The sequence below is a fragment of the Onychostruthus taczanowskii genome, unplaced genomic scaffold (assembly GCF_017590055.1).
Source record: "Onychostruthus taczanowskii isolate IOZ18803 unplaced genomic scaffold, ASM1759005v1 scaffold42, whole genome shotgun sequence".
NCBI lineage: Eukaryota > Metazoa > Chordata > Aves > Passeriformes > Passeridae > Onychostruthus > Onychostruthus taczanowskii.
This window is the reverse complement of record NW_024501682.1, coordinates 1108944-1133688: the sequence shown is the minus strand read 5'-3', so window position 1 is coordinate 1133688 and position 24745 is coordinate 1108944. Positions and strand designations below refer to the sequence as shown.

General features: G+C 37.9%; 1 protein-coding gene across 2 annotated transcripts in view; it reads left to right on the top strand.

Moving 5' to 3' along the window:
- HHAT (hedgehog acyltransferase) overlaps window positions 1-24745 on the top strand; it is a 147251-nt gene that overhangs the window by 68801 nt on the left and 53705 nt on the right. For both annotated transcript variants that reach the window (XM_041413563.1, XM_041413564.1), the window contains exons 10-11: window positions 5639-5840; window positions 19737-19881. In XM_041413563.1, coding sequence (XP_041269497.1) covers window positions 5639-5840; window positions 19737-19881 — 347 coding nt within the window. The remainder of the gene's footprint in view (window positions 1-5638; window positions 5841-19736; window positions 19882-24745) is intronic.

Here is a 24745-nt window from a genome sequence, read left to right as displayed (position 1 = left end):
ACAGAACAAGTCTTAGTCTCCTATTGAAAACTTTGCAAAATGGTATTCGAAGTATCTCTGGTTATTTCTTTATTTCAGGTGCAAATATGAGTGGCTCAGCCTTCTAAGTCGTGTTTATGGGAGATGTTTCTGTGATTTAAAACAAATTATTCCTGTAGGACCCAGTCTTGCAAAGACTTACAGGTGTGCTTTATTTATGCACTCTGTGTAGCTCTGTTCAAGTCAGTGTCAGCTTGAAGTGACAAAACACGAATCATGAGAACTCACCCAGAAGTAAGAATTTGCAGAGCTGTGCCTGACATCTTTTTATTATGCAGCAGAAAAAAAGTCAATGGTTTAAGGCCATGAAGAGAGTATTAAAAACAATAAGGAATTAAGGAAGCCCAGCTCCAGCATAGTGCTGCATGGACAAGAGTCTTCACACGTCTCCACAAATGAACACCCTCCCTGTACAGAGCCTCAAGCGCTTTCTGTAGTCAGGATGCAAGAACAAGACTGCATTATCACTTTTTAAACTTCTGCTGTGTTGTCCCTGTAATTGCCCAATTCAAAACAGTATGATGGTCACACACTTAACCCTTGAATACTTTGAAACTTCCAGAGAGATTGGAATGCTCCCAGACATAAAACACAAAATCCTCATATATTAATTGTATTTACTTTGCCATTACAAGCAAATTAACTTTTCCTTTTTTTTTTTCACATTTCATCTCATTCTGGATTAGATGTTCCAAGATCAATGCCTAAGAGAGGGGAAAAAATCATGTATAGCATGCACCTTGCTGTATTACCTTAGTTCAGGAAGAAATTCAGGCACATGTTGAAGAAAGGTCCTGGACAGAGCAGCAGTTAAATGGGTGCTTTACTTGCACTTACTTGAAGATTTAAGTATGTTTAAAATTACATGCAGTAAGAGCAGTATGTGGAGATCTCAAGGAACAATAGCCCTCCTGAATGATTCTAACTGATTAAAAATGCTTCTTTTAGAGGTCTTCTGAAGTTACCAGAATAAAAACTTCATAATGTAGTGTGTTTTTCAAGGGAATGGTTGTCAGATGTCTTATGATTGTTCTGGAGATTACCACTTCAAGAAAACTAACAAAATGGTTATTGGATATAAAAGGTATTCTCTGTAAGTAAATGTCACTTTTAAATACTTCAGCTATTATGTTTATGTTTGCATTACTGTAGGGATTTAAATGGTACCATTTGCATATTTTATCCAATTCTCTAATGTTTACTTAGTGAGTTAAAATTAAGATAAGTTGTGTAAATGGAACAGCTTGCTGGCTGTGGATAAGGTAATTTAAACTGCTGTACCTGGACTAAAAGTAATGCACGTTGGGGAAGACACATACAAAGTATGCTTTGTTCGTGAAAGCAGCATGTTTATTTGCATGTAAGTTTTAGTATGAATTCAAAAGAGAAATAGAAAGATAGAAAACACAGAAATATGTTTAAGACTGACATCTTTGCCTTGGGAGGGGAAAGGCTAGGAATGTATGTTTAGTCATATCAGGTCTGGGGGTGTACATGCAAATAATTTTTGCTATATAACATTCTCTCAATATTTGTATTTATGTGCTTCTAACACACCCCAGATGTTTTGAGATTCTAATGACGTGGAGTTCTCTTCCCCCTTCTCTCCATGTTACATGCATGACTTTTTCTTCTGACAGCATGAAGTACCTTCCCTTGTCGTCCTTAAAGGAGGTCTAGCCAGCCCCAGCCCAGGAATGGCTGGCAAAGCCTGGCCTGTGGTGTTCACATGTTCCTCTCTGATAGTCTGCCTAGAAATCGCTGTTCTTTCACCTTCAAATGTCTCCTTTGAAGCTCTGCCAGTGATTGACTTTTGGCCCCCTAAGTTAATGTTTTATTTTTAAATACTCACCTAGTTTGCAGTTTTTTGATACTAAGCATTTTCCACAGGTCTAATCTTCTTGTCTGTAATTTTCATGGATCTTAAGGGGCACCATTGCTGACCATCCCTCTAAGACAACCTGGAGGGACACGACCAATTACTACCCTCAAATCTACTTAACTCAATATCCTTTTCTCCTTGCAAAATATTATGCTGCTTTCCTTTATTATTCCACCTCTGACTTATTTACCACCAAGTAACTGCTGAGTTTTGTTTTTCTGTATGTTAAGATAAATTTGTTGTCTGTTGGTGCCACATTTTCTAGCTTTTCTGCCCTCCTTACACATGTAGAATAAATGCGTCATCTGTTCAAGAGCTTCTTAAGAAACTCTACTACAAGGGTGTTCCTTTGAGTTGAGTTAGGCTGTCATGACTACCCATGTTTACTTTTATGTGCTAATAGACTCCAAACCAGGGATTTTGAACTTCTGTGTGGATTTTCTGTGATTAGAAATGGGAATAATCTTAAAAGCTGCATGGAAGCTTAAAATGAGATATTTATGTAATGCTGTTCTACTTATGGTGCAGCAGGTCAGCATGTTCTACAGCAACCTCTCCATTTTTGTAAACCTTGAGTAAAGTACAGGGTTCACAGTACAAAGGGACTGCAGGGAGAGATTGCAGGTAGATGGAAGTGTTGGTAAGAAGAAGAAAAGTTAGGAGCCGTGCAGATATAAAATACATCAATTAGTAGTAGCCATTACCCCTTAAACTCTTTCCGTGCCTACTTCCTTTCCTCCTCACAGATTTTCTTACTGAAGTGGGGGGCAGCACAACTTTCTGAATGCACTGTAAGAGGTTCCTTTTCTTCCCATGGGGAAGGGTGAACCAGGGGCTCTGCAGGGTATAGCGGCTGGACAAGGTTAAACACAACAAATTGTTAGTTACAAAGTGTGTGTTGTGTTGTAGGTAATACAGAACTAATGTATTTCTTCTATCATCTGGTTTAATAATGCTTTTCCCGGGGTTATTCTCCCTCACACTTAAGTGTTTGTGTAGCTTTTTGTAATCAAATGACTTTTTTCCTGTGTAAACACATAGGGGAAGTATAAAGAAAAGTGTGTGTTGTGTTGTAGCTAATACAGAACTAATGTATTTCTTCTATCATCTGGTTTAATAATGCTTTTCCCAGGGTTATTCTCCCTCACACTTAAGTGTTTGTGTAGCTTTTTGTAATCAAATGATTTTTTTTCCTGTGTAAACACATAGGGGAAGTGTAAAGAAATTAGACTGTAAACTACCAGGTTGCTCTAAAATAAGCAAAATGCATCTTTGCAGCAATGAGAGTTCTGGCATGGTTGTTTTGCAAGACAGTTTTGGTTATTGGAGTGTTTTGGTAACCAGAGAGCACAAAGAGCCTCTGTCCCTGGCTGCACAGTGAGTTGCCCATTGCTTGTATGCAAGCCTGCCAGTGCAGCAGCGTATGCACACGTACATCACATGGGTGTGATGTGCGTGGATGATAAGGTAGCCAATACTTTTTTCCCCTGATGTGTTCTGTAATGTAGCAATGACTTTTTCACGAGATTTTTCTGAGTGAAAAATACAGAAACTTACAGAATTGCACTTCACTCTGTTCAAGAGAAATGACTCAACATCTATCAGTCCTTTATAATCACTGTAAAGCTGCCACTGGGAATGCCCTGACAGGGCAAGGCAAGACACATGATCTGAGGGTGGTTACTGCCCCTGTGACAAGGGATGGCAGCCAGCTGCCTGTCCATTTCCTTATGCCACTAGCAGGGAAGGAGAGAGGCTTTGCTTTCTGCTTTCCATTTCTCCTCTGGTCAGGGAGGCAGACTTTCCACAGTACTGGAGGGCAAGGTCAGAATGTTAGTAAAGATTTTGTTATTCTTTTTGGCTTCTGTCCTTCTTCAAACAGGTTGTGGATTTTCAGTTGCACATTTGCCATCAGCCTCACTACGAGCTAAAACTTCACTAATCTTTAACATTAATCAGAATTATGAGTTGCTGCTGCTCAATTATCTAACTGCTGTTGTTAAACAATAAAAATCAGAAAATAGCCTATTTTTCTCTGCACAGTAAGCTGAAAGCCCTTCAGGCCAACCTAAAGTGAGCTGCAATTGGAAACAAATGTGTTGATGCTGCTGAGCTCTTCCTGGCAATGCCATTGCCAGTGGAGGCTGCCTGTGCAGCTCTGCTCTCTTTACCCTCTGTGCCACAGCCCTGCAGGACATTCACTGCTTGCACACTGCTAAGGTAAACCCCTCTGCCATTAGATTAATTGATTGCAATTCCTATGTTCAAACATAGGAAGGGGAGAGAGAAGAAAAGCACAGCATAAATAGAAAGTATTGATCTTAATTTCTATTTATTTTTCATATGCATAGTGAAAAAGCACACCTATACTGAAAAACATGTAATCAGATGTTCCCTGTATCAGATTGAATTAAAAAGGTGTATTGATGTTTTGCTAAGAAAGAATTTAGAGAATTTGACACTTGTTCTTTAATGACTGTTTTGTTTACCCTTTAATTATGTTCATCACTGTATTTTACCCCATTATTTATTTTCTTATTTCCTAAGATTATGAATAAGCAGTGTGTTAATTTCCCTTTTAAATTTTTAAAAACATATTTATCCCTGAATATCAAAACTGATAACTAGAGATAAAAATTTCACTGGAAAATAAAAAATCCCTGAATTATCTTAGCAAGTAGGAATAGTCTCAAATATGAGTACAGACATGCCAAAGGAATGACAGCTGAGGAGAGCTGTCACTGCTGGTTCTCAATACCACATCTCCTTGCTGGTACCCATGAGCTGGGTGGTGACTCCCCTGCCTGATGGGCTTCTTCAAAGTGTTGACAGAAATATGCAACTCTTTCAGACAGTGTCTGGCCAGTGGTCATGCCTTAATCAGAAAATGATGGGAGTGGATGTAGCTCTTCAGGCTGGAAGTGAAATGACCCACAAAATAGTGTCAGCTTTCAGAATCCCATTGCTTCTGGTGTTTTCTTCTGAAGAAGCACTGCTTTCTGGACACTTATAAGCATCAATTAATGACTAAGGTTATGACTCCTGGGTTCAGTTTAAATGCAGAATATAATTGCACGGAGAGTGCTTCATATGAGTTTCCAGGCTTTTTTTGGTATGATTCTCCAAAGGTCATCAGACTGACATGATCCTGAGAGTATAATAGAAGAACCAGATAGGAAGTATTTACAGTTCACATAATTTTTAATGAAATATTTTAAAAGAAAGAAATTACAACGTTTTAGTAATGAAGTATGTTTGCGTGCATCAACATTTCTGACATATGGGAAATACTCTATGGGTTGTGACTGTATGTGACTTTATATAATGTTTTAAATTTTTTTGCTAATCTTATAATTTAAATTCACATGAAGATTCCAGGTAATTTCTGTAGCTGACTTAGAACTATTCCAATTAAAAAAAAAATTGAATGTTTGCTATTTGCAGTTTTGAGAATATAGTTTGGGCTATATGTTTGCCTAATGCAGAGTTCCCAGGACCACAAATTTGTCCTTTTGCCAAATGGTACATGCACATATTTCATGAAGTGATCTACAGCTTTGCAGAAAATAGGGCAAGCTCTGTAAATAGAGCATGTCAGGTAGTTTTTTCACATTCTTTTTTATACTACAAATTGACACATTTGTTCTGTGGTGGATGTTTTTCTGAGATTTCTGTGAAATCTCTAACAGCACTGCTTATTTGTCATTTCACCTACAGGTACATTTATGTTCCAATGGGAGGATCTCAGTCCAGTTTGCTTGGAACACTATTGTCTACAGCCCTCACTTTTGCCTTTGTAAGCTACTGGCATGGAGGACAGAGTTATTTGTGGTACTGGGGTGCATTTAATTGGCTTGGAGTAATCGTGGAGAATGGCACCAAGAGGATACTTTCAATTTCACTTATTCAAGATTTAATTGTAAGTTGAATCTCTCTCCATTTCATATTCTTGCTTCCTGGCTCCATGCTCATCTGAAGTTTCTGGTTACTAGTTTGGTTTAAACAAGATTAAAATCATGATAACAGAGTTAGCATTCCCTTGCCCACCACCCAGTATCTGAGGTAATAACGAGTTCATATCACTAGAATTTTGCAAAGCAGCAGCAAAGCAGATGGTAAAATATGCATGGTCTTAAAAGCTTCCTCTGCAGTCCTAGAGTAAGCAAATGCTTATCACGTTGTATAGGGATGAACAGAAGCCAGTTTTAACATTTGTATTCTGATTTCACCCAGGATGGCCTTAAAATATTCATCTTCACTAAAATTAGGAGTGTATGTTTCTAACCATATGTTTCCTGGACAAATGTGTGTGTAGCAGCTGCTTGCATCTGGGAACAAGCTTACATTGGGAAATCTTATGCCACTAAAGAGCCAAGTAAAGAAAACATTATTTTGCCTTGAAATCCTCTGATATTTTCATTTTACTTATACTTTTTACCTTCATGCTGTAATTTCCAAAGGACAAAATTGACTGTGATGTGCGATTAGATGCAAAACCCACTATTTAAATTTTGATGGTCATGTTAATCTGCAGGTTTGCTCACTACTAAACCCCAAATCTAATAACTGTTTGTAAGACTGATTTGTATATCTTGCTTCCTTACTAGTGATAATTGCACAGAATTCATACTCCTATATGTTGTTGTTTTGGTGGAGACTCAGTCTGCAGCCTGATGGAGTCCTGATGCTCCAGGAATGATGCTTGTTGTCCCTCCTACCCACTTCAGTTTTCACTGTTGTGGCATCCTGTGTGTGGCAGCTGATACAGCTCACTAATTTAGTAGCCAGTGCTACCTTATATCAGCCAATTGTCCATCACTGCAATTTCAGTGATAGTCTGGATGCAGATTTTTTACCTTCCTAGAGAATGAATTTATCAGATCCATTAATCCTCCCTCCTGGGGGAAACTGAGCTTCACCAGCTGACCAGATGCATATGTTTGTCTCTGGACTCCAAGACAACGTAGTTTTTTAGGCATCCAGCTATAGAAGGAAATAAAAGTGTAGGGGCTTGCTTTTTGTATCTGATGTCACTGTATTAGAAATTTTAATAAAAATCCTAGGGAATTAAGTTCTTAAATATCATAGAAATTATAATGACATAAAGGTGGGGTTATATATGTTGGATTAATTTCTAACACATAGTTCTAATTATAGTTAACTGATGCTGGCAGTAGGGTTATTTTTGTATAAATTAAATCCCCAACCAAATGCATTTTACCCCTTTCCTCCACCTTGTTTTCATCCCTTGTTTTTAAAGGCCTATCCAGTGTCTTCCATGTCTCCTTTGTTTCTCATTTCTATTTGGAAATACGGTTGTAGACCTTCTTGAGAAGACCCTTTCATATCTTTTCCTGAAATAAATCTGAAGCCAGAATTACTTATACATGTAAATTTGGCATCTACATTAGTACAGGAGGCAGATGGCTGCAGCTATGGCCAAGTTATGATTTGCCCTGTGCCTTGAAAAACATGAGCTTTGTGCAAGAACATGAGCTACAAACCACTCGTTACTGCTCTCTCCTCACTCTTCTAACTAATTCCCATTTTCTTCTTGAATGCTGATACTGGGGGGCAGATGAGTAGTTGGACTTTGCATTTTCCTTATCAAAGGATGGAGTGATACGACATTCTCTGAGATGTACCACATTTGAAAGGAACTGAAAATTTCCCAGTGCCCTGTATAAATTTCCTCTTTCCCCTTTTAATCTGTTTCTTGGAAACATTCCTATCATCCTGTCTTGGTGAGGGGTGGGCTGCAAGTCTAATCACTGGGGTATTGAAGACCCTCTTCTGGGGCATGGGTTTTTCACTTAAATTTCATCTGTTGACAAGCTGAAATCCTTTGCATTCTTGTGCTTCACTCAGTTGCTGTGTTGGCTCTTGAGAGCTATTTTTGAAAAGGAAAGTCTATTTTTGTCTTCAGAATAGCAGATGAGTTTTTGAAAAAATACAGAGCACAGGTTTATGCTTTTTTTAACCCATTCTGTTCAGCAAACCTCTTCATATATTATTCTAAGTTAAGATATATAATTCAGTTGAGCAGGAGGTGCTTAGTAAAAAAAAATCTAGAGGTATAAGTTTAATTTTATTTTTGCTCTGTTTTTAAGATTGAATTGACCACTAAGAGTACCAAGAATGGTATCAATACTGCCTCCTTTTTTTTTCCCTCACTCAATATTGTTTCAATTCTCTTGCAAAAGGAAGATTAAAAATCAAAATAGAGCACTTTCAGCTCTCATCTTTCCCTGAATCCTTGTGCTAGCTAAATATATATATGTATATATCACCTATATTAATGCAGATTTTAGGGTATTTTCAGTCCCAGTGCTTGAAACCAGCATGAAACAATATGGGGAAATCACACTTTTGTAGCAGTCTGACTGGTTTAAAATATTATCTCAGGCATATTGAGCTAGAATGAACAAAGCCGCACTGGCATTATTTGTGAGAAGTAAAATCAACATATAAACAAATATGTACTGAAAACAGTAAATTCCCTGACCCAGAAAAGTGGTTCTGGAGCTTTTACTTTGAACTGGTTTCAAAGCAGTGGCTGGCTTCCTGCATTCAGCTCTAAAAGAGCTGATGATCTTTCTTACATCCTTTTCAGCTTACACTCTTGTGCACTTTAGTGTTTCAGTAAGTTGTGTGAGGAGAAGTGATCTCCATGTCTTTTTTTCTGTATTGATTACTTGTTAGTTCTCAGTTAATTAGAGCTGAATTAATTAGCATTTTCTTTTCAGCAAAATGTTATATATAAAACAACAATAAATCCTAGGCTTCCTAAGATAGGGTAAATCTGGGAACTTTATATTAAATGGGAGAAGTTTCATTGTGTTTTTGTCAGAACTTTTTTTTCTTACTTTTTCAGGTGATATTTAGATCTGAGCAAGGTAGTGCTTTGCTTCACTGTTTCTATATTAATTTATTACGGATGAACAGACTCGAGTAGTAACTCATTTGAAATCAATGACAATTGGTATTGACTTTTAATAAATAATGTGTCTGATTTATGAAAGAAAATGCTAATGGCTAACATTCTCACAGTGATTTGAAGTTTTTCCTTCTCTTTCCTTAAGGAAAATGATCTGTAGAAAAACAGATCTATAAAAAAGCTAGATCTTGGTATAAAAATAGATTTAGAATGAGTTAAACCTTAGAGTAGCTGGCAACACCTTTAAATCAATGGATTTTTGAAGAAGAAATATTTGAAGATTATCCAAAAGGGAGATGTAGCAAAGGGAGTGAAGCTGGCAGATTGATAAAATTAATGTTTTAATCTAAATTGAAATAGCAACATTTATCTTTTTAGTTCTTCAGTTAAGTGAAAACATGTCATTCAGTCTAGTAAGATTTTTTTAAATTGAGACATAAAGATCTCTCTTCTGAAAATCATACTATGATGAATTTCTAGTTTAAGATCTTATTTTTAGATTTATTTGGTATGAAACTAAATACACCATAAGCAATTCATTTTGGGAAACCAACTACTTTTACGTATGTCATATTTTAAATTTTTACTATCCTTGTAAGTGTTTTGGTTTGTTGAAGTATAGAATACTTTGATTTCTACATTTTAATTTATGGTTGCAAGTTTTGTATAATTCTTAATAATAGTTTTGTATAATTCTTAAATCCTTTTATTGCAGCATGGTAATTTGGATCAATTACAAGCATTACCAATGATTCTTTCTTTATAACATCTTTATGTACTTGCTGTAGAATAGTGTTTGAGTTTGTTGCTTCACTTTCTAAGAATGAACAGATTCCCTTAATCAGACTCTTATTCTTGAATGCAGAATTGGTTTTTGAGACTAGGTACCAACCATAATGTCAAAACCCAGACTAGGGGAAGGGGCTTGCCACTCACTCCCTACTGCCCACCCTGACCTTGAGTTCAGCCATGTCATTGCTCTAACCAGAAATCTTTACTGTCCAGAGTAGCATTTATTTGGTATGAAACTACACACACCATAAGCAATTCATTTTGGGCAACCAACTACTTTTATGTATGTCATATTTTAAATTTTTACTATCCTTGTAAGTGTTTTGGTTTGTTGAAGTATAGAATACTTTGATTTCTACATTTTAATTTATGGCTGCAAGTTTTGTATAATTCTTAAATCCTTTTATTGCAGCATGGTAATTTGGATAAATTACAAGCATTACCAATGATTCTTTCTTTATAACATCTTTATGTACTTGCTGTAGAATAGTGTTTGAGTTTGTTGCTTCACTTTCTAAGAATGAACAGATTCCCTTAATCAGACTCTTATTCTTGAATGCAGAATTGGTTTTTGAGACTAGGTACCAACCATAATGTCAAAACCCAGACTAGGGGAAGGGGCTTGCCACTCACTCCCTACTGCCCACCCTGACCTTGAGTTCAGCCATGTCATTGCTCTAACCAGAAATCTTTACTGTCCAGAGTAGACATATTCTGACTCAAAATAGATGGAAACTTGTTCTTCTAGATGTAAACATTAGTTAGGGCAGATTTGTGACTACTGGTCTTTGGTACGTAGAAGCGGCAAGCTGAGTCAAGGTGCTCTTTTGTACTGAGATGCTGAATGATCATCAAAGGTAAATATGGTTTGCCTGGTGCATCCTAGTCAGTCTAGGACTTCTAGCTTTGCTAAAAATAGTTCTGAGTCGAGCAATTCTTGCCATGTTTCTGCTTTTGCTTGGTTTTATTTTCTTCTGTCTTCTCCACCCTTCTGTGGTAAAGTTTCATTTGTCTTAATGGAAGTAAATCCCATAACCTTTTGAGTGCCGTGCTAGAATGTCCTCACACAGTCACACACTTACATTGTGGCACTGGTTTTCTTTGCTGAGGGAGCTTCTCATCTCAAACTCAGTAACAAAAACTGAAAATATAGTAGAGGGACAAGCATATGCAATGTGATACAGAATTTTGTGTGGTGGATGACAAAAATGACTGCAGAAATAATTCAGAGATAACATTCTATTGTTTTCTATCTTTTGAGGCTTTTTTTGGTCTTGTCTTTGCAAGAAATATTATTTTTTATGCCAGAAGTAGAGAAACTATTGTGATTTCTCTGATATGATTACTGCTCTGCTCCAGACAGCAATGTCAGTTGGGAAGCCCCTGGCATATCTGCTTCGTTGTCATAAAAAAAAACCAAAAACTATATATCCCACCTACCAGCATTATTTACTTCCTCTTCCATTTTGGAGACATTGGGCAATTTTCTGGTGCTAGGTCATTAAAGCTGTTTGAAAAGCAACTAAATCATGCTACAGTGTGAAAACAAGGCAGAATGGTGCTGGTTATGTGCTTCTTTGTTACTGTTACATGAATACAGCCTCCCTCTGCGGTTTGCCTCAAAAGTTAGTCCAGGCTATAGATGTCAGCAATTACAGAAAAACAAGTTGAAGTCCTGAGGAGAGGTTGCACTCTGTTCTTCCTGCTCTACCTTGAGCTACAGAACATTGCTGCAGGGAAAGAGTGGTCTTTATTTGCTGAGAGTGTTTGTCAAATGTCTCCACAGGGATTATTACTGTGTATTATTTATTTGGTAACAGTCATAAAATTCAGCACTAATGATTGGTGAAGTTGGATCCCTTCCTAACTGGATTACAATTTAAAAGGTAAAAATGTTAAAATGTGGATGAGGGAACTGAGAGAATCAGCATGGGCAGAATGCGAACCCAAGGAACAAAAACAGGCATGTCAAGGACCTAGACACAGAGAAGAGTGGACAAATCTCTCAATCAGTGAGAGATGAGACACATTTACAGGAGTGTGTACACTGCCATTACTTGGCTAAATTCCCTGCTTTAAACATAAAACAGAAAAGAGGATGGTGCATTTCAGCGCTGTTCATTTTGTACTTTTCACAAGCTGCCACTTAAAAAAGAATAAATGGGCAGGTTCTTTGAGAGTGAAGAGTTAAATGTAAAAGTACAGAAATTTACTTGTGTGTATGTCAAGCTTTCACACATGCATCTGTAAGTGTAGTGGATACACACGGGCTGGTAGGAGGCTTTCTTCAAACAGAAGGGGGAGTTGGCTGTTTGCTGAGAGATGCTATAAATGTAGATCTCTTGGAAAGTCTAAAAATGAAATGGTGCTAGTGCAAGACAGCGTTTTGTTGAGTGAATGTTTAGTAAGACATCAATAGAGAAGATGAGTATCTTCTCAAATACTATATATAGCATTTATTCCTAAATTCAGAATCAAGTTCTATTTGTGAAAATAGATCTTAACTGACAGCTGCTTGATTTTAATTGTGTGGTCCTCTTTTTGTGGGAGTTATGTAGGGAATTACAGGTTGTTTGCATCATCCTGTCTCTTGGAAAAATGCTGTCAGTTCCTGCTTTCATGTGTGAACCTTCCAGGAGCTAATTTTTACCTTTGCTTTGCAAGGAAAGTATATAATTTGAAAAGAAATGGGATATGACCTCAAGCCACGGTTCAGGTTGGTTAGAAGGGAGGGAAAAACTGCAAGCAAAATGAAATGCCAGAAAAATGAAGCAAACAAGTAAATGGGGTGTTTCTGGATTAGAGTTAGGTGAAGAATAGAACAAATAGGAATGATTGCCATGATTACTGAAGGGTAGTGTGTATGTTGATGAGGAAGTAAATTTGTTCTTCTGTTTAGTGTGGAAGTTATTGATGGATAAGATCTGGTAGCACATCTTGTGCACTTTCCTCTTGCAGGCCTGTTCTAATCTTGGTACGTTGCAGCCCTGGGAATTCCACAATTTCTTTTACATGATTTCATAAATCAATATTTTGTACATGTGTTCAACCAGAATTCTTTATTTTTGTTGCTCTTCTGTTCTGTGCTACAGTCTCTGCTCTTACTCTTTTCAACATCTGTCCCTCAGCTTCAGAGTGCAGGAACATGTACCATACTGAGATGTCAGCCTCTCATGAGCTGCCTTTCCCTGGCTCCTGTTGTTCTTCAAGCATAACTTCTGTTGTCATCAATGAGCACGTGTAGTCCCTCCCTTTGTTTCTGCAGTCTCCCAAACACACATCTGTCGCTATGACCCACTGACAATGTGTATTAACAAACATAAGATGCTCCATTGCTTGGACCCAACCCATCTTTATTTCTACTGCTCACTTTAAAAATTAAATAAATTGACATTCTGTTTGGCAGAGCTTTGTCACAATTTTCAGCCTTTCCTCCATTCCATCTGCTCCCCCAGCTGCTCAGTCACACCCTGCCCTCCATTTTCAGTGTGCCGAACTGCAGATAGATAAAATAGCCGCTAACTGTTAGTCAGGATGTGTTGCCTCCCTTCCCACTGTCCCATCTGCTCCTCGCTCTCTTGCAGCTTTTCACCCATGCTCCTATTTTTTTTGCTGTCCCGTTATTTTTGGCAAATGGCTGCATTGCGGATGACCCAGATTCAGGATATGTATTGGGGTGTTTGCTCCTGTGGTAATGTGGCAGTTCCTGGGGTTCAGGGGCATTGAAGAGTTGGCTTGTCATTTACCTGAGCACATTTTCTGAAAGAAAGCTCTTGAGGAGGGCTGGCACCTTTAAGATTGACTGGGTGGTATTCCTTCTGTCGATAAGTATGAAAGTTGTGAGAGGAGCTTAATCCTTTAGTTGGAGTACAGTGGAGGGTGAAAACTGAAGCTCAGAAAATTGCACTAGTAAAAAGAACTTTGAGGCTGTTTCTAAGCTCTTTGCTGATATGCATGAGAACACCCCTGTACCCCTCCTGTACTGGAGCAGCTTTACTCAAAAACATTTTACCTGTCCATCCACTTCCCCTAAAAGTCCTTGTAAACCCTAAATAACAGACTGTTGCAAAGAGTGTTTAATTTTGGTTTTGTGACGTAAGGATGAGTCAACCTTGCATCAGATTTTAAGCATTGTTTGTTTAATAAAAACCTTGAGGAAATTGAAAGAATGGAATTCTAGGAAGCACGCTTAGTGCCTTCTCATACACTAGGAGAGGCAATGAAAGATAATGCAGGAATAGGTTTTATTTTCATGGTAGTTAATTTGCTTTATTTCTTCAACACAATAAATAGTGCAGGTTCTGTATCTTATTTGGCTGATTGGTTTGAGTGGGAGAGAATGAAGTCTGTCAAACTGATAGTAATAAAATATTGTATGCTTTTAAAAGAAGAAATCTCTTCTAAATGTTGTTCTAGGTTATCTTGATCATTAAAAAACAAAGGCAGATGAAAATAGAATAATGTAATCTCTAGTTTTGCAGTTTGTAGTATCAAGTATGTTTCATGTCACTCTGGTCATAGTATCTGACAGTCTTCTTCCACAGTGCATATGTTCACATAAGAGATAATTCAGCTGCTTCTCCAATTTTATCACATGCTCTTGTTTTACCATGTGCTTGGATCATTAATTCTCTGGATGGGTAGTTCATAAAGATATAAGTGTTGTGAATCTCTGTTTTAATCCATGAAGATAGACTCTTGCTTAAATTGCAGGAAATCTAATTCCTTTACATGGGACTTGTTAAAGTATTTTCAGTATAAGCAAGCTCAATAACGTCACTGACTCTATGGATAAGTTTTCTTTAATCTGTCCCAGAACAGCTCTATAAATGAGATGTTTTGCAAATGCAGCACACATAGATGTTTTCCCTCTTATGAGTGTTTGCCAAGAAGTTACCAGCTAATGTCTGTCAGGGGAGACTGCCTGCCACTTGTCACTCTGTCATCAAGCTGGGTTTGCAGCATGGTGGAAAACATGTGCCCCTGTTCCTGAGCCCTCCCTAACCTGGTGTGCTGCTTCGGACCTGCTCCCAGAACAAGCCACTGCAGTTGAATTTGGCAGCTCTCTCAATGACGAGCCTTTGGGATATGCCAAATCACCATGATGCCACCATTTTTGCTAAAAAAAGTTTAAGAATGGTGGATGTAGGAAAATGATGGCTTGCTTGCCTGATAAAATACTGAAGGAACTATTTCTGTAAAAAACTTTAGTGTGATATTGTGTATAGGACTGCCTACTTTTGACTGCTGTACAGAATTCAGTCTTAGGTATCTACTCAACTTCATAGAATTATTGAATAGTTGGAGTTGGCAGGGACCTTAAAAATCATCCAGTTCCAACCCCCTGCCATGGCAGGGACACTTTCTACTAGATCATGTTGCTCAGAGATAGATCCAGCCTGGCCTGGAACACTGCCAGGGACGGGGCATCCACAGCTTCTCTGGGCAACCAGTTCCTCACCACCCTTACAGTAAAGAATGTTTGTCTAATACCTAATCTAAAGCTATGCTCTTTCTGTTTGAAGCCACTCTCTCTTGTCCTGTCACTACATGTGACTTGTCCTGTCACTACCAGCTTCCATCTGGAAGAATGGATTACTTATCTCGGTCAGTCTTCCCCAGAGCGTTTTCTCTGTTGTTGGCTAGCTCCAAGAAATAAATGCGTTTACCTGGACCCTTGATTTGATCTTTCCATGCCATTCAGTGCTATCTTTGGGAACAGCCCTGTAAAAATGTAAATTTACTGTCGGTACCTCTAAGTGACACTAGAGAGAAGTTCCTTTAAATTCTGCTCTGCTGCCTGAAGCCACTTCTTCTGCCATGTTTGTGTATTTTGTGCTCATAGTGGTGTAATTAACTTGCATAGCAAATTAAATAATTATTTTCTCTCTAACTCAAAATTCCACTGTATCCTTTACCTTAACTCTTAATTCTCACCTAAATGATCTATTCTGTTGTGTGTTGTCCTTCATCAGCTTTCTCAAGAGGCAGCCATTATACAAGCTTCCCATTTCTGGCTTGGTTTTCTCTTAGAGGCTAGATGTGACATGCATGTGTAAGTGGAAATGGATTTAGGAATGGAAATGTTTGGACCATGCAATTTCTTTTCACACCTGTCTTCCTCATCCACTCTCAAACGCATAAGATTTGCTTGTCAAGGTACCCTTCTACATCATACTACCACTTATTTTTGTAAGATGGCTGCAAATGCTGCAGTGTTGCGAGAGCTCTGATGGCAGCCAGTTTTGCTAGACCAAACAATGTGCAGAGGGAAGTTTTTTCCAACATCTGGCAAAAATGTCTGAGGTTGATCTTCATGTATCGCAGGAATGTGTTTGGAATAACAACCCGAACTCCATTCAGTTCCAAGAAAGGTTGCCTAGGCCAATGTTTTACAAGTCACCTTCTATGTCATGCTGCATGTGTTTGAGCTGAGTATCATGATAATATAGGGGTTTTTTTGTTTGGTTTGTGGTTTGTTTTTTTGTGGTTTTTTGTTTTTGTTTTTTGGGGGTTTTTTTTGTGTGTGTGTGTTTTTTAAGTGCTACAGTCCAGTTTTTTTTTTTTTTTTTTTTTTTTTGTTTTGTTTTTTTTTTTGTTTTTTTTGTGTGTGTTGTTTAAGTGCTACAGTCCATTTATTTCACAATGTGTGGGGGAGGTGGGGATGCTGGTGATTACTAAAAGTGAAGTATGATAAAGTACTGATGTGAGATTATTAGATGGAGCCTTGAGGGGGGATGCCAGGGTTTCAGCCTGGCAGCCATGGTTTCATTGTAATTTAACACAAGATTGCCATTCTATCTTCTGGCTGTATTTCCAACAAGAAAGAGGAGAGAGAAAGGGACAACAGTAAAATCCAGAGAAAATCCATAGCAGTTGTTTATATTGCTGTAATAGAGCATATTGTTAAAAGCATTAAATGGCATAATGAAGAGTTGTGGGTGTGGAGAGTTTTTTTAAGTTTGCTTTGATGTAAACAATTTGCTGTACATTCACAAAATTTACAAGCTTGGAAATATTTAATTAAAATTGTTGTTATGGGTTATCTAGACTAATGTAATTTATTTTTCATTGCTAAATAATGCTTTCAATGTATTAATTTGAGCACACTACCTGCTCGGCTACTTTCCCAGTTAGCTTATTCTAGATGTCTTGAGATGATTAAGGAAAGTTTTCTTTTTTACTTTTATAGCAGCTGAGTAAAATCTGCATTGACATCAAAGACTGTCAGGAAAATGTTTACTGCTTTTTAGATCAATGACTAGCCAAGCTAATGGAAATTAGTTACAGCAAAACCCAGTGAAGATTCAGTGCTTGTCTAAACAGTGTCTGTCATAAACTGTTTCTTTATACCTTATAAATGGCTAAGGGCTTTTATGGTCTATACTACATTTAACTTGTCTTGTTTAACGTGCAGCACTTCTGTAAAAGGTGATGTACTATATGTGACAGTTTAATTTATTTTTTAGTGACTCTATTCATTAAAACAAAAAAGGTAGCAGAGCTTTTTTGGTTATTTATATTGTTTTAGTTGTACTGCTTTGGGTTGTAAAATAGGCAGACTTTAGAAACTTAACAAGTCTGATCATTACCTTGATGTAAAGTGCAGTTAAACACCAGCTGTCTGATGGGTTGTCCATCTCCAGTTCTTTCTATTGTTTAGCAGAGGATTTTTACCTTTCTCAATTAAAACTGTTTTTCCTTAGAGTTGACAAGTAAGTTTGATAGACAAAGAGAGAGTGAAAGGTAAATCTGATGATAGAAAATGCCCTATTTGAGCTGTAGCTTAATTCAAGCTACCATGATAATAACTTGTCCTTATTTAAACTTTTTTGTTAACATGGATTTCATAGCAAGATTTGAAATGTTTTGTCTGTGTGCCTACACTTCCACATTCTGAAAAGACATGTTTTTCATGTGTGGGACCATACATTCAAACTAAGCCTTTCAGGGAGAGACAAATTTAAGCTGTCCTCTATGTGTGTGCGTACAGAAGGAGAAGGCATTGGAAGTCCTTGGGTAGCTTTGGAGATGTGAAGTACTCGAAAGGGAAAAAGTTCTTTCACTAACTCAGTTGTCTATGTCTGTGAATATTTATATAATTTTTATATTCTCTACCTCTTCCTATCATGCCCTAGTTTTCATCCAGAATTTGCAGAGAAAAATCTCAGTATCTGTTTTCATACATGACTATTTTTCATAGCATTGTGTGGAAGATTGGCTATTGCTCTATTGTACATACTGGCTGATACAGAGCACTTGTCCTTAAACCTTATCTGTCCTCATTTTTGTGCTGACTCAGACTGACTCATACTAGATATAGTTCTGACCAAGGGTAACGTTCAATTTCCCAGAGATTACTTTGCAGTAATATGTTGAAATTGTGTTTTGATGCCTGTAACTGTCATTTATTTGAAGATTTATCTCTTCATAATCTAGCACTTGAAACATTTGTTTTGATGCTTACAGAAGGAGCAATTTAATTGTCTAGAAATGTATTTTTAGGTGTGTTTTGAGCATGTGTTTATGTTGTTTCAGGTATCTGAGCATGAAATCTGGTCTGTCTGTAGCTATTAAAGATTAATTACCGCTTTTCTTTTTGTGCTTTTTTTTTTTTTGTTTTGTATTGTGTTTTGGTGCTGCAGTCACAAGACTTTGCTTTCTGCAACATTACCATTTACGAGATGAAGGCTGAGCAGTCCCTGATATTCCCTTATTTTCCATGCCCTGGAAAATGGTCATCACTTCACACAAAGCATTCAGTGTTTTGTAAATTCAAGCACTATGTACAGAGGCTTTCAGCCTGGGGCCGTAATGTACAGGATATTTTTCCTTGTGCCGTAATGAGACAATGTTTCTTGGTAAAGTGCTGTAAATGTTCTTTAAATTTTCCTCTACCAACTGAATAATGGAGGAAGCTAAAACTCCCTCATCCTTCTTTTATCATCTTCTTGCCGTCTCCATGCTGCACTCACACCTCAGGTGATAATGCAAAATACAGATTCACAAAAATGTAAACTAGTATATGGTAGAGAGAGACCTCCTTTATTGGTATCATTAGGACAAAAGTACCACAATCTGGATAATTACACTTCTTGAACATAAGCACTAACATTTGCACTGAAAAGAAAATTTGAGATTGCATGTATATGTGAACCTTTTTTGAGAGGTATCTATTTGTTAAGAGTATTACTATAACCAGATCTAATCTGATTCTAGAATCTTTCAATGTTGTCTTATTAAATCAACCAGAGGATTAATGACTTCTGAAGTTGTTTGATGCTGTTTGCTGTGTACTGAAATGTTTTACTCTGTAGTGGATCCTACTGGAAGTACCACCCACCCTAGAACATTGCTACTGTTTACATCTGTCAGCAAAAATACATCAAGGAGCATATTTTGTAAAATAAGAATTAATCCACTGAATGTATAGAATCATTCTGGGCTCCCCACACCAGGGATGTGGACATGCTGGAGTGAGTCCAGCCAAAGGACTGCTAGTAAAGGGACTAAACCTCTGCTGTAAGAGTAGAAGCTGAGAGATCTGGGACTGTTCAGCCTGGAGGAGAGAAGGCTCAGGGGAATGTTATCCACATGTATAAATACCCAACTACAGGCTTTTCTAAGTGGTATTCAGTGACAGGACAAAAGGCAGGGGGCACAGACTGAAATCCAATTTAAACATAAAAAATACATTTAAACACAAAAAATCTCCTTTATTGTGAGTAGTTGCTCAGCAAGGCTGGGCAGTCTTCTTCACTGGGGATATTCAAAACCCAAACAGATACAGTCCTGAGCAGCCTTCTCTAGTTGACATTGCTTTGATCTTTCTAAGTAACCTCCGGTGGTCACTTCCAGCCATAACTATGATTCAAGACTGCTTTTAATCAGGAAGCCATACTCCAATTTGAATGGCGTTGGTGAGAGGTTCTGTTAGATATTTAAAAAACCTTTGGGATCTGTTCCATAAAGATGTGAACTTCTGTCTAAAAGTTGTTTGTTGTAATGGCAATGTCTTTTTCTAATGCTGCTTGAAAATTTGCAGAGATTGTTAACTTCATATGCACCTTTTGTTTTGCCCCTCAGGAACGTTTCTTCTCGCCAAGATTTCGTCGTCGACTTCATGCTGTCCTAGCATCTGTTAGCACTTCAATGCTGATTTTATCAAATCTAATATTTCTTGGAGGAAATCAAGTTGGAAAAATCTACTGGAACAGGATCTTTATGGAAGGCAAGTTTATTTTTATGTGCTTTGTAGATAACAGAATGTTCCAATTGTTACCTTGGGTGGGCTGAGCCAGGTTTTTCTCTCAGTGCACTAACTGGGAGTTAATTTTTTTCAGATCAAAACTATCAAAAATCTGAAAAAATTCAAATAAATCTGCAGGCTGCATGACTACAAAGAAACATTGCTTTTTACCCATTCAGGCCTAGAAGGAGGGCTGTCAGGCTTCTCTGACAAGAGAAATCACTGAAGATCGAGTAATAAATGTGTGACAAGTTACCAAGTTGAATTTCTTCCCCACTCTGCATTTCACACACATCAGTAAGGATAGGCGTACTAAAGCCAACCCCATAGATTCTGTGAATGGTTAGTGGGTAAGATCTGCATAATGCAGCATAACTGAGCAAGCATTAATGGCTGTTTTTTTGTAGTGAATGTGATTGCAGGCTGGGGACCTGCTGACTATTGAGGGCAAGTGTGGGGACAGGGGAACTTGGGTGACAGTGTCAGCCTGTGGTGCTGCTGAATAAGCAGTATGGGACGTGCTCTGAGCTGACTCTGGAGACAGAGCAAGCTTTAATTGTTTTGCTAGAGGTCAGTGTAAGTAGGACCAGTTTTCTTTTTACATTCTTACTGCTGCCAGTGAAATTAAGATCTTGTAGAGGAATATTTCTTCCTCAAGAGGGAAGTACTAATAGGCTTCTGGGCGTAGAAGTGTTCTCTTAGAAACACCACCACTGTCTGTAGCAGTGTTTTCTCCTCTTGTTCTTTTCAATGGCTTAGAAATCAGCTCTGGAGTTCCAGGATCCTACTTAAGCATCCCAAAATAGTGAAACTCTTAAGAGTAAGTTATGTATATGAGTGGAACAATTTGTCTTCTGAATGAAAGGAGAAAAACTATTCAAAGAGCTTGAAGAAAGGAACATTTTTTTGCATGAAATATAGTGAAGCTTTATGTTAATACTGAGCAGCAAAGAGGGAGTACTAGATTTTGCTCTTTAAAGCATAAAATACTTGTTTTCTGTTTTTTGAAAGGCTTTGTTTTTTGTTTTCTCTTAAATTGTTTCCTTCCAATTAGTTGGCTAATAGCAGAAAATAAGCTGAAAGAAAAAGTTGAAAGTAAATTTGAACATCTCTTCTTAATTATTAAGAGAAAAAAAAAGGATTAGTGAAGTTGTCTATCTCAGCTCCATACAAATTATTTCCCTAATGCAATCTCTATATTATATGAGAATATAGATCAAGAAAGTATGCCTTCCTTGTTAGAAGGGTTAGTGGTTGTGCAGGGGTTTGCAACTGATGAAGGACAATGTTTTATCAAGTATAACAATATTTAATTCAAACAGAATCAATCAATTATTGATTGTTTTTCTAGGTGTGTTTTTTTTTCCTTGGGGGTGGGGCTAATTATTTGATCTATTTCTACTGCACTTGACTACATAGAGTTACTTAAGGATTAGGTGCCAGTCATCTAAGACAGGAATAGGAAATCAGTTTAGTCATTTGCATCTTTGTTTCCATGATGTTTTAATCAAATTAACTTTATTTTTAGAACATGAAAGTGTTTGCTTAGCGCAGCTCATACTCCACTAGTAGAAATCTCAGTGTTTAGCTTTGCGAGCTTTGTATGCCTCTATTATTTGATCACTCAGATGCCTGTGAGTATATTGTTTAACTGAATTGTTGTTCTGACAACTCCCAAACTGAAACATCCACGAAAATTTTTTTGCATCTACACACCTAATCCATTGTGGTTTTCTTACTGTGGAACAAATGCGGTGAACTCTGATATCACTGCAGGCTGGGGGATGAACAGATCGAGAGCAGTTCTGCAGTGAGAGACTTGGGGTGCTGGTGGATGAAAAGCTGGACATGACCCAACAATGTTCACTGGCAGCCCAGAAAGCCAAATGTGTTTTGGGCTACATCAAAAGGAGCCTGGGCAGCAGGCCAAGGAAGGGGATTCTGCCTCTCTGTTCCCCTCTGGTGAGACCCCTCTGGCAGTGCTGTGTCCAGCTCTGGGGTCCCTAGCACAGGAAGGACATGGACCTGTTGAAGCAGGTCCACAAAAATGAGTAGAAGGATGGAGCACCTCTCCAATGAGGAAAGGCTGAGAGAGTTGGGATTGTTCAGCCTGGAGAAGAGAAGGCTTCAGCGTGACCTAACTGCAGCCCTCCAGTACCTGAAGGGAGACTACAAGAGAGATGGAAAGGGACATTTTACAAGAACCTCTAGTGACAGGACAAGAGGGAATGGCTTCAAACTAAAGGAGGGTAAGTTTAGATTAGGTACTAGGAAGAAATTCTTCCCTGTAAAGGAGGCACTGGAACAGGTTGGTCAGAGAAGTTGTGGATGCCCCATCCCTGGAAGTGTCCAGAGTCAGGCCAGATGGATCTCTGAGCAACCTAGTGTAGTGGGAGGAGTCCCTGCCTATGGCAGGGGGCTGGACCTGGATGGTCTTTAGGGGCCCTTCCAACCCAAGATATTCAATGATTCTATGACTGAGGGCTGGTCAAATCCAGAAGAACTATTCAAAACTTGGTATTCAGTTTCACCTGAATGTAGGTGCTGGTCTGTAAGAGAGACAAAAAAAATCTACGTTTGGAGTGTGCAAAAAAACTAAAGTTAAATGAATTTGTTTGTAGTCTGCACTGTTCTGGTGAATCCAACACATCAATATTTACAGACTAAACTAAACACTACAAATATGTACTCTTTGATCATTCCTTTGTCAGCCCAAGAACAGATGAGATGATCTAGTTACTTGGCTTGAACTCAAGATTTTGTCTTCACCTTGATAAAAAATTCCGTGGGGATATGCTTGACTTGTTAGAACTAAGGATGGTGGTGGTGGGTGGGTGTTCTGTGAGGCAGGAGGGTATTTCTTTGGGTTTTTGTATTTGCACTTAATTTCTGGTGTGATGCAAGCAATATAAAGTTCCCAAGTATTAAGATTTTTTTTGTGCATTATGATTCTGGCGAGCTTTGATTAGAAAGATGTTGATATTCTGTCACTGACTTGTGGAGATTAGTCTAGAAATCTGGCAAAGGACTCCCAGAGCTCTTTTATATGTAATACCCAAATCTGAGTCATTTCACTAGGTAGATAATGCATTGTTACAATGTCCAGTACATTACTGAGATCTGCTAAATATGTATCTAGTTGTTTTCAGTCAATACTTGTTAGCTTTGGGTTAAGAAAGAAGATATTCTGTGAATTTCAGGTTAAAATATTAGAAATAATATTCTCTATTTGAAAGCTTTTTGATCTCTTTGAGATTTACCTTGGTTTAGGAAAGCTAAGCAGGTTTTGCATCACTCTGAAACCAGAGAGTAGACATTTCCACTGGGAGGACATCTCTACATTCTCAGGAACCTGCCAGCAGGACTTGAGATTTGTTGACTGAGGTGGCAGAAGGCTTTTCAGTACTAGTGTCACATAAAATCCCTCTGAGGTCAGGAATAGAGAGATGTGGAAACAGAACCTCCCACCTGTGCACTATCAGCTGCAAAGAGTAGTTGGTTTGTTTTCTTTGTTCAAATCCCACAGAATTATGTCTATAAAGATCTGTCCGTGTACAGATAGGAAAAAAAGTACGAGAACAGATGTGTGTTTCACAGTTTGTAAATGTAATTGGCATTTGTAGATCACTAAAAAGTAGACAAGAACATATATGCTGAAGTCCAGCAATAAAATGCATCTCAGGGCAGAAATCAGATCTGCAGGTTTAGGTGCAATATAAGATGTTGTGTGTGGCATTTTCAGGTCTAGCAAGGAAATGAGCCTCAGAATATCAGTATTGTAAGGCTCTAAATGCCCAGCCTACAGCACTTCATAGTTAGAAATTAGGAGTTCTGTTGTGTAATACCGAAAAACAGAACACTGAGGAGCAGCTACCTGCTAGCATGTGAGTGACAGTGATGCAAATTTAAACCAGCATGCTCTTAAAAGAAAGTTTTACTGAAGCTTAAGGTGTATGAAATGCACTTCTAGTTTTGCTATTTGGTTACTGGAGAGGATTTACTCTGTTCTTTTGCAAAGACTGAGTATTGTCAAAAGTCTCTAGTTTTCAGAGAGTGGGGAAGAAAAGATATGGATATGAAAGCAATTAAATCTCAAGGCCAGCACAGTCAGTCCAATGAGAACCATGCCAGTGGGATACCTTTGTTATCAAAGGTTTGAATTGCATTTTAGGAACAGGATTTAGATGAAGTTTCCTGGGATTCTTATTTGACTGATACTTGAACTGCTTTGAAGTGCTTTCCACAGTTCCCATCCCACAAACAAGGGGAGTTGATATCTGAGCCTGTATTCTTTAGTATTTATTTTGTTTCTTCTTGTGAAAAATAGGTTAAATTTATCTGGCTTTAAAAATAATTTTGTGCATCATCAAAATCACTGGTGTCAAAATTATGAGAGCAGAGGTCTGTGTGTCTTATGTGTATGAATGTTTGTTCTTAATTTTGTTCTGAAAATTCTCTCTGTTCTTTCTGTTCAGACCAGCCTTAGTGCTTGTTTCTAAAATGTAATTTGGCCCTGTTATTTGCAAAGAAAAAAGTTCCTATAGCAAGCATTTACTTTGATCTTTCTTTTGTAAGAATTTTCTCATGAGAGACAGTGTCACAAATGTCTAATAAGAAAGTAGGAGAAATACCTTCCATTTTTAATCCTGTATTCTCTATAAACAAGTAATGCTTCACTTCAAGATGAGATGCCCCAACAGGAAGGGTTCTCTTTGGATGGGCTCACTCCTGCAACCAGCACTGTGCAGTGCTTTTGGTTAAGAGACTGAAATATTTTATCAAGCATGGATGGGAGGGGACATAAGTGTATTGGGTGACAAAAGTCTGAAATTCTTCCTGGTCTTTT